Here is a 10,382-nt window from a genome sequence, read left to right on the forward strand (position 1 = left end):
TCATGAACTCAGGGTTCGGAGACGACCTCCGAAGCGCTCCACGGGACAAAGACTATGAGCTCAAGTCGGCCGGGTATGTGGAAATGCGGAAGAAAAAAGAAAATGCCCGCTAGGTGCGCAGTCTATCGATTACCCAGTGTTCAAGATGAAACATGCTTATGTTGCCAAATGTCGAAGTGTGACCAAAACAAGATTCAAACCCAATGAACTCCCCATCCGCTCGACCTTGCAGGGACAACGTCCCGATGCGGAGTCTTCAGACAGACTCATGTCTTCCGAGTTCCGTGCCGCAACGTCATCCACAGGTTCAGCTCATCAAAATTCCACTCCATCGTGTCCTCTTCCAGTTGCACCGTGGATCTGGCCGGATAGCTCAGAAGTTGGACGAAGCATTCACTTGCGTCGGTTGGTGGTAGCTCTCAAGGTTGGTCTGGAAGGGCGAACGGTTGTTGTTGGCAGTGGTGCCAGACATGGCATCAGACTTGGGCTCGCTGTTGAAAGCGCTGGTGCCAGCAGTGTTGTAGTCCATCAGGCCGTCATTCTCCTCCTGCCTCTTCTTGCGGTTGTGGATACGGAAGCCGACGAAAGCCAGAGCACCGAGAATAATGGCACCACCGACACCGACAACAACGCCAATGACAATGTTGCGAGTCTTGGTGGGCATGCCGCCGCCGCTGCCGCCGTTGTTGTCGTTATCGGACAGGCCGGGGGTGCTGACCACGACGCTCTCGGAGGTCATGGAAGTCGTCTCGCCCTGGGCGTTGGTTGTCACAAAGACGGTCTTAACGGTCGAGGTGACGGGCTCGGCGGTAGTCTGAGCGTCAGCAGCCGTGGTGGTCTCGTTGTCGCTTCCATTCGTAGTGTTGTCGTTGTTGTTGCTGTTGTCATTGTTGTTGTTATTGTTATCCTGGGCGCTGGATGTGGGGGCAGACTGGCCGCTGGAGGGAGAGGCCGAGGGGGCGGGCGTGGAGGTGGTGTCAGCGCCGCCTCCGTTGGCGGAGGTAGCCGGAGTGGAAGTAGCAGGAGTTGTGCTCGGGACTGTGGTCGCAGGGGAGGAGCTCGTGGTGGGAGGCGTGGTGGTGGTTTCGGCGGCGCTCGTCGTCGTCTGCTGGGCTGCTGTGGACGGCGAGGCAGAGGGTACGACGGGAGTCGACGCCTCGGGCACTACACTGGGAGAGCCGCCTGTATCCTGCCGCCTGACCACGTCATTCTGGTTGGATCCCTCGACGTTGGGCAGGACACCCTGGGCGACGGCGATGAAGCCGAGGGTCGCCAGGAGAAGGTGCATCAACCGAATGGCGTACATTGTGGGTGATGTCTATCGCCGAGTAGATGTATCGAGGCTTCAGGGGCCGTCTGCGGGCAAACAACGCCCGATGTCTGGGTTCGAGAGGAGGGTCGACAACTCAGACTCGAGGCGATGGTGACAAAGCGACGGAAGGGGCGAAAGTTCGGGCGCGTGGTATGGCTATTGACGGATGCCTTGACGACGGCGTGATAGAGCCGAAGGGCTGAACAATAAAAAAAAAGTATATTAGAAATGGGGTGAGAGCGAGTGTAGGGAAGCCGAAGCAGGGGGGGATAGGGAAGGAAACAATCAAAGAAGAAGTTTACTGTCGCGTGGACATGAATGGGTAGGGGCGGAGAGTGGTGAGAGGGATGAACAAGGTGAGGCAAGTCGGGCAGCGTAGGACTTTGACAGGACAGGCGGAGCGCACGGAGAGAATTCTCTCGGGGGTGTGGGAGAGTGGAGGCGCATGCGCAGCTGACGAGGAGCACTGTCAAGACTGTGCAGTCTAGGCGGTCCCGTTACAGCGCTAGGCCCCCCGTAGCCGTCCTTAGTGCCGTTGGTCCAGCGGCTTGGGTGGGCCACCAGGTGCTTCCATTCTCGTATTCTTGGTCCACCTTTGCAGGTTGGGAGTCGTTGATTGGCTTTCCAAACCGCTGCCCTGGCTGCCAGGCACCCTCTCTGTCTGTGGGAGTGCAGGACATGCAGAGCGCCTGCGAGTGTCGAATCACTCCTGACACTTGGGGGGAACACAAGAAAAACAATTCTGCAGTCGTTCGCACGTCAAGCAAGCAAGCCACTTGCGGTGGAAACGGTTGCCAGCACACACAAGCTTTTTATTTTTACCCAAGCCACAGCGACCCTCTCTCTCGATTCGAGGCCCTGGGGGCAACGTTGTCCTGGGGAGAAGGCACCCAAGATGAGCTCGATCTCTTTGTCGGACCTTTGTCTTCACTTTGTCTATAGATAATCTCTTGCACTGCCTGGCCCACCGAAAATTGGGTCGACTTGAGTCAATCTGGTCCCCCTGTTCACTCGGCCCGCACAATGACGGAACCTCTGGCCCATGTCACTCGGGCTTCTGCATTCCAACGAGTTTCGATTGCGTGGGTGAGGACATCTTTGCCGCCTTTCTACTGGCTGCGCAGTGGACCTCCAAAACACCACCCATGCTGCTGACCTGCTCATCCTCTGCATGCCCGGAATGAACTTCATGCCATCTTCCTTGCAGTCGCGAGAGCTGCAGGCACACCTTTCACTGACTGACGTACTGGCGTTGGTCATGGGAACGAGGCCTGGCCGGCTTCGTCTAGAAGCCGATTTTCAATTATAGAAATATATCCATGTCGAACATCCCGCCCCGAATGCCAATCGCAATATCAATAACCAGCGATTATCTAGCAATGCATTAACAACAAAGTTTAGAGGCTCGAAAGGACACCAGCACTGCCGTCACTACATGTACAAGTACCACCATTACTTCAAGCCACATATTACCACTGCCAACAAGATGCACGGCGATCTTGCCCCCATCACGGACCCTCCGAAGCTTCCACTGCCAGCAAAAGCCTGCTGTCCATCATTGACTGTGTGCAAGCGCGGCCCGCCAATCGTCCGCAGCCAACATTCGTCATTCCACCCCCACCAGAGACGGCCCCCTTCGCTCGACAGAGGTTCGACCACAGGCGAACGAACAACGCAAGCCAACGTCGCCAGCAGCATCAAGCGTCGCCCCCATCCCAACAAGAACCCCAATCACTCACGTACAGCGCTTGTCCCACGTCACTCACCACACCACATTTTTGAGAATCTTTCCTGATGATATCTCTCCTCTGCCGCTTCCTTCGTCCATGAGGTACTATTCCTTGCTGGATCACCACCCACCATCTACAGCCAATAGCTTCGGCGCTGGGGCATCATTCAGGAGGGAAGACTGGACATCAACCTTTTCCAACCACTGCTGCACCTGATGAGCACTGGGTGCGTCTTGCCTATGTCACCCATCGGAATTTCGACTCGTGTCATGGCGCTGGAAGCTTGCTACTCTACCACAGGCAAATAGTGCTCCGTATCGGCCTCTTCAGGTCTGGACCGTTCTGATAGTGATGTGGATCGCTTGCCGCGCACACTGCGCCGCGTCACTCAAAGTCGAGGTTTGCGGGCCTGCGACGCCGGTGCCTAGCCTAGAGTCTTTAAGTTGCGACTTTTTCGGCCGTGAGGCATAAGTGTCAATGACTGACGTGGTTTCCATCGCCATGACATCCAACTCGGTTTTCAGAGAGCGCTGCCATGTTGGGCGACGAAGGCCGTCTGCCTCTACATCGTGATTCCCTCGGGCTTTGGTTGACTTTTAGAGTGTAGATTCGTCTTCCACCATGTGCCCATATCTCACTTGCGGTCCGGGAAAGTTAATGGGCTAGAACTTGAGAGGGAGACGGCATGACTGTCACTGCACTTGTCAGGGTTCCATTCCGGTCGTGAACTAGTTCCCGGGGTTTTGGTCGATGATCAGATTGGTCGTGTCTGTTGGCAAGACATTATGGGTTGCAGTGAAACTTGCTCGTCTGACTCCAAGGTCGTAGTTCACAACCCCCTCGTTACATGTCGTCGAGGCACCTGAAGCAGTGGTAATAGCGCGGGGTCTGGTCACCAGAACATCCCTTACGGACTGTACTGTAAATGTCCCTCACACACGACTGGAGAATCGTTGGGCTCCGAATCTACAAAAGGTGTGTCAGCGTGCGATTTGTTTTCATTGGCTTAGTATGCTTACCAAGACATTGCAGTGACTGAGCATGTCACCTGACATCAACGGTGGCGGTGTCATCAACGGCACATCTCACTCAGCCTTGCACGATGCTTGCCTTCCAACATCATCCTCTCGCATGAGTTCTGAGACTGCCTAGAGTGGTTCAGTCTGCGAAGGCTACTTCTCGGTGCCGACATGGAGTAAGATATCCATACGGCCATAGGCACTGGAGACTGAAGCCGCAGTGCATCAGGCTTGTAGGTAGGGTGCACAAGTCTCGTAGTGACTAGGCGGCAACAACGTCGGCGTAGCTGGTTGTTAAGTTTCCGTGCCAAGGCCAGTGACAATGTAGACACTTGAAGCGACACCAGTATGGGATACAGAGTAAGGGAGCTTACAGCAGATCCCGCGGCATACTTTTAGGTGGGATGTTACCTTTCCTAGCACGGCAGGAGTTGATTGCGCAAAGGCGTAGAAGGAAACAGCCACCGACCTGGTCCCTGTAGGGAGGGGAAAGAAGAGAAAGAAAGTATCGGCTCAACAATTATCCTTGCCTGCCATCTTAACCAGGCAGCTTGGCTGCTCCATCCGACTGCCGGCACCAGCAAAAGCGATTCCTCCTCCTCCACAACAACCGAGTCCGTGGCTTCACGATCATGGCCTCTCGACTCAGAAACCATGCCGGGGATACTGGACAACTCTGACGACCATGCACACGCGCAAAGCCCCCGCTCTGCAACCTGATTCGAGCGCTTGAGCCCCACCGGTTGAAGTTCACTTAGGCTCCGGCTCGTGATCAAAAAAGAGCAATTGACTCCTCCAGAAGATCATCATGCCGATCACTTGGCCGCGCCCTGACATCACCACCCCTCATTTGAGCGCGAAATTGGAAGCATGCATCGCCTGATTCGAGCACCTTCCCGGCCCGGATTCGGGATAACAGCACTGCCCTAAAGGCATTTGTTCCGCCATGCTACCACTTGGCCTGCGGGGGAAGAGCCGATTTTGTACCTGGCCCTCCCCGGACGGCACTTCACGTCCCCGCATTCTAACCAGACTAGCCCGTTCGATTAGCTCTTAGGCCTACGACCAAGGCACGTCCGCCATCGCGGGGGGCGCTTTTGCGGGGATATCGGCCACGACCCGTACACTTCGCATTCACGCTTGTCTGTCCGTGGTGGCGCTCGGTACAGCTTCCCTGTTCCCATGGTCAAGACGCCGCGTCGGCCGAGCGCTTCTCGGTGCCATCTACACCGTCGCGCAGACTGGCTCGCTCGTAATTGACGACTCCTTGCTCCAAGGCAACACGATCGACCTCATGTTGAGTCACGTATAAGAAGACCTGCCTCGGCGGGCTGTCTTTCAGCATCTGGCCCAACTTTCCCCCTCCAGCAAAGTACTACATCTCCAGCAACACTAGCCCAGTATGCAGCTCCGCTCGCCCTTTTCGTCGCCTCTTCTTCTTTTGGCCCTGGCCGACGTCAGTCTCGCAGCTCGCGCTGAAGAGGCTCTGGCCGCGCTGTCACTTGTCAACATTGGCGACGTCCGCGGAAACATTCACCTCCCCACCGAGGCGGATGGTCTTGCCATCACCTGGCACAGCAGTAATGCCGATGTGCTGGCGACAGACGGCGTTGTGAAGCGCCAGTCTGCAACTGAGGAGGTCGTTTTGACGGCTTCTGTTGAATTCGAGGGGGCTCAGCACGAGCGCCAGTTTAACGCCTCGGTTCGTCAAGCCGTCCAGCTTGATGCTTTCGAGGCTTACGCCTTTTCCTACTTCACCGGCTCCAGCCTCGAGGGCGAGAACATCTTTTTCGCCGCGAGCAACGGTAACGATGCGCTCTCCTGGCAGGAACTGAACGGAGGCCAGCCCGTTCTACGGTCAAAATATGGCACCAAGGGTCTGCGAGACCCCTTCATCATCCGTTCGCCCGAGGGCGATACCTTTTACATGATCGCTACCGACCTCTCCATCGGCAGCGGCACGTCTTGGGACGCCGCGGTCCGCCAGGGCAGCCTCTACCTCGAGGTCTGGGAATCAAATGACCTCATCAACTGGTCTGAGCAGCGCCACATCCTCGTCTCTCCCGAGACGGCCGGCAACACGTGGGCACCTGAGGCCTTTTGGGACGCCGAGAGCGGCTCCTACGCCGTCTTCTGGGCCTCTTCGCTCTATGCCGAGAACGATCCCCAGCACACGGGCAGCACGTATCACCGCATGCTCTACTCTTTGACGCGCGACTTTGTCACCTTTTCCGAGCCCAAGATCTGGCAGGATGCCGGAGACGCCCGCATCGACACGACCGTCCTCCAGGCTAACGGTGTTCTCTACCGCTTCACCAAAGATGAGGGCTCCGCCACCGGGTGCAGGGACATCATCCAGGAGACTTCCGACTCCCTGCTTGCAGGCATGGACGGCTGGACGACCCAGGCCAGCTGCATCGGACGCGATGCTGGTCTCAGTGCTGTTGAAGGCCCGACCGCTTTCCGGTCCAACCCCAACGACGTCAACGGCGACAAGTTCTACCTCTTTGCCGACGAGTATGGTGGCCGGGGCTACATTCCCCTCGAGACGACTGATCTGAACAACCCCGAATGGAAGGTTTCTGCATCGTACAGCCTGCCTACGAGCCCGCGCCACGGTACCGTTATTGGCGTGACGGCCGCTGAGCACCAGGCTCTTGTCACCGCTCTTAGCAACCGCCGGGCTCGCCGATCCAAGAACTCCAAAACTATCCGACAGGCTGCAGAGCCAGTCAGCCAGTTCTGACTAGCCGACCGATCCCTGCTCAAGGTTGACCCGATCGTCAACGAAACGCTCCGCACCGTCATCTATCCTGTCGTCCCAGGCACCGATGTTACAAATCTCGTCCCCACCTTCGTCACGGCCGACGGTGTCCGTGCCTCGCCCGAGTCCGGCACGGCGGTGAATCTATCTTCCAAGGTGGTTTACACGATAACAAACAGCGATGGTTCAACAAGCGAGTGGACTCTCTCGGCCGTGGAGATGCGGAGCCCCGTGCTCCCTGGTCTCTGGGCCGACCCGAACATTGCCGTCTTTGACAACACATACTACCTTTATGTGACGACGGACGGCTTCGAGGGCTGGGGCGGCAATGTGTTCTACTGGTGGAAGTCGGCTGACCTCGTGTCCTGGACGCGCGGCGAGGAGCCCTTCCTGACGCTCGATGGAGAGAACGGCAACGTGCCATGGGCGACGGGCAACGCATGGGCGCCGACGATTGCCCGGCGCGACGGCAAGTACTACTTCTACTTCAGCGGGCACAATGCCATCTACGACCGCAAGACGATCGGCGTGGCGGTGGCGGACCACCCCGAAGGGCCATTCACGGCGGAACCACAGGCGATGATACTCAACGACGGAACGCCCAAGACGGGCCAGGCGATCGATCCAGCAACCTTTGAGGACCCGGAGACGGGCAAGTGGTACATTTACTGGGGCAACGGCAACCCGGGCCTCGTGGCGGAGCTCGGCGATGACATGGTATCGCTCAAGGAGGGCACGACACGGGTGTTGGAAGGACTCGTGGACTTCCGCGAGGGCGTCTTCATGAACTACCGTGACGGGGTGTATCATCTGACCTACTCGATCGACGATACGGGGTCGGTCAATTACCGCGTGGGTTATGCGACAGCAGACAACGCCCTCGGCCCGTTCACATACCACGGCGTGATCCTCGAAAAGGATCCTTCACAAGGCATCCTGGGCACGGGACACAGCTCCGTGCTCAATGTGCCGGGGACGGACGATTGGTACATTGTGTACCATCGATTCGGGATCCCTGGCGGCGGCGGGTTCCGGCGGGAGACGATGATTGACAGGCTCGAGATTGACGGCGAGACGGGGTTGTTCAAGAAGGTGACGCCGACGCTGGAGAGCGTGGGACCGCACAAGGTTCCTGGGGCGTTGCCAAGGCGGGCATCTCAGTTGGAGGGGGTAGATGGATGAGCAAGCGAGGGGAGGTGCTTTGACGTTTATTTGTACACTGGCGACGATTGTGATGATTAAAATGGCTATTTTATTTTTCTCCTCCATTAATTGTGGCCCTCTCCCCCCCTTGGAGCGGTCAATCTCGAGTGACTGATAATTTCTACTTCGGTTTCGTGCCCATGTCTTGTCGGGAGCTGCCCCCCACGTTCGGATCCGAGTCCGGGCCGTCGCAGCTTGGCGATTCCGCCGCCCTGGTTCTGCCGCTGTGGTGGTCCAATCTAGGGGGGGGGGGAGGCTGGGCGGTAGGGGGACCTGCTCAGATGCGTACTGTTCAAAGGGGCAAACATTTGTCGCATGGTCGGCTTCACAGCAAACGGCTACATCTGGGCGGTCAGAGACGATCAGTGAGAGAGGATCGGTGGTACGAGATCGGACGGGGACAGCCGAGGCGAATGGCACGACAAGTATGTTCGGTAGCGAATAGATTGGAGAAGGGGGAGGCAAAAGGAAGAGAGGGAGGGTCAACGAGATGTGAAACGTCGCTCAGCCGACCATGCGAGCCGGGGAGCGCGAGCACGGGCACGGGCATGACCGACAGACAGCTGCCAGTCCAGCGACAGCAGGCCAGGACGCTTGGAAGTTCCCTTTTTCAATTTCAACAAGAGTCGGGCGACAGAAGCGATAGGGAAGCGAGCGACGGGGCGGGCATGACGGGCATGACATTGAGAAGACGTGGCTCTGCCGCGGATTGAAAGGCGCATGAGGGTGTCTGGGAAGAGGGTGGACGCCGCGATGGGGGGCCTTTCACTGGCGCGACTGTGCTGTCTGCTTGAAACTGGCCAAATTTCCGGCCAAGACCTGGGGAGGGGCATATCTTGAGGGAGGCGGGAGAGGCGCGCGTCAAACCTGACAAGTCTCTTGCTGCTGATGGGTGGCCAGTGGTGACAGGAGGTAAAGATAGCTTTGGGAGGCTTGGAGGCTTGGGAGGCTTGGGAGGGATGACGAGGTTCAGAACTCCAGATCGAAGAGAAGAGGGGTGAGGTTGGGGCGCTCGCTGTTTCAGTCCATGCGGACACCTGAGACGATCCCTGTTCAGGGGGTCGTCGGCTCTCTTCTGCGGCTGTATACGGACAGTGAGCATGGCCTGAGGATCTCTTCCTGGCCCTGGACATCCTGGAAGCTTCACTTCACCGGGGGACGGCTGGCTGGGGGGCACCATGTACGAGTGTTTTTCTCGACAGGGAATCGTGGGGTCCAGAACTCGGCCGATGAGCCTCAACGTGGTTTAGACGATGGACCACACCTTGCCTGTCCAATCGCCAACCTTGCCGCCAGCGCTGACACTTGCTCGCCTATTGACCCTATTGACCCTATTGACCCCCCTTGTGTCTGTCTTTGCGTGGCTCTTTTTGCGGGTATGACCAGGACCTGAGTGCCCGCCGAGGCATCGTGATGAGGGAGCGAAGCCTTGCTCGGCCTGGTCTGACCGGCCGTTAGATTGGCTTTTGACAGAAAGGGGACGACCACGACAGGGATGCGACATGAGGTGAGCAAAGCAAGCATCGTCAAGGCTCCAGGACTGAGCTTGGCTATCTGATGTATGGCTTGCTCGTCTCTGAACCGGGGCCAGGCCTGGCCTGACCTGACCGAGATGGTATAAGAGCCATCAACCCAGTTTGCTCGTTCTTCCAAGACGACCTCTCTTTGATCCATTCCCATCCAGTCCGTTTACAATTTCTTCGAGTTTCATTCTCTTACTCGTTCGTTCGCTCTGACGTTCTTTACTGTGCTAGTCACAAGTCGTTCTTTCAAACAAGCTCCAAGCTATTCATTCTTTTTCATCCGTATCCTCCAGGTAGATCACTGGACGATTCTTCACTTTTTTCTTTCCGAAATAAAATAAACCATCCAACAGACCAACCAACCGACAAGATGGCCTCCAAGATCATGTCCCTCCTCTCCATCGTTGCCGCCGTCTCGGCCCACGGCATCGTCACCTCGCCGCCGCCCCGTCCCGTCGGCGATGCCTTCCGTGCCGCTTGCGGTAACACCATGTTCAACATGATCAACTCCGACCCCCTCGGCAACATCCAGGGCATGGAGCAGGGCCGTGACGCCTCTCTCGCCTCGGCCGACTGCAACCTCAACCTCTGCAAGGCCTTCAAGTTCGAGGACAACCCCGCCGCCAACATCCAGTCCTACAGCCCCGGCGAGACGGTCAACATGCTCGTCCGGATCGGTGCCCCCCACACCGGCATCGCCAACGTCTCCGTCGGCAACACCATCACCAACACCATCATCGGCACATCGCTGATCGAGTTCACAAACTACGCCACCACCCGCACCGGCGTCGCCGCCAACAACAGCGACTTCAGCTTCGACCTGCCCGACAC

At 57.5% G+C, this 10,382-nt stretch overlaps 3 protein-coding genes across 3 annotated transcripts in view; 2 read left to right on the forward strand and 1 right to left on the reverse strand.

Annotated features, from left to right (window-relative positions):
* Window positions 1-373: 373 nt before the first annotated feature.
* VDAG_01865 (uncharacterized protein) lies at window positions 374-1,306 on the reverse strand (the record flags this gene model as incomplete). Its single annotated transcript, XM_009657894.1, has 1 exon — window positions 374-1,306. The coding sequence occupies one exon, from the start codon at window positions 1,304-1,306 to the stop codon at window positions 374-376; it is 933 nt and encodes a 310-aa protein (XP_009656189.1).
* A 4,157-nt stretch (window positions 1,307-5,463) lies between these two features.
* Window positions 5,464-8,007, forward strand: VDAG_01866 (xylosidase/arabinosidase; the record flags this gene model as incomplete). The annotated part of the gene is made up of 2 exons (XM_009657895.1): window positions 5,464-6,792; window positions 6,832-8,007. The coding sequence occupies 2 exons, from the start codon at window positions 5,464-5,466 to the stop codon at window positions 8,005-8,007; spliced, it is 2,505 nt and encodes an 834-aa protein (XP_009656190.1).
* Window positions 8,008-9,921: 1,914 nt separating this feature from the next.
* The window catches only part of VDAG_01867 (uncharacterized protein), a gene marked incomplete at both ends in the record, with an annotated part of 952 nt that continues 491 nt past the window's right edge, over window positions 9,922-10,382 (forward strand). The window contains one exon of the mRNA XM_009657896.1: window positions 9,922-10,338. Coding sequence (XP_009656191.1) covers window positions 9,922-10,338 — 417 coding nt within the window. The remainder of the gene's footprint in view (window positions 10,339-10,382) is intronic.

The sequence above is a fragment of the Verticillium dahliae genome, genomic scaffold (genome assembly GCF_000150675.1).
Source record: "Verticillium dahliae VdLs.17 supercont1.3 genomic scaffold, whole genome shotgun sequence".
In the NCBI taxonomy this organism is placed as follows: domain Eukaryota; kingdom Fungi; phylum Ascomycota; class Sordariomycetes; order Glomerellales; family Plectosphaerellaceae; genus Verticillium; species Verticillium dahliae.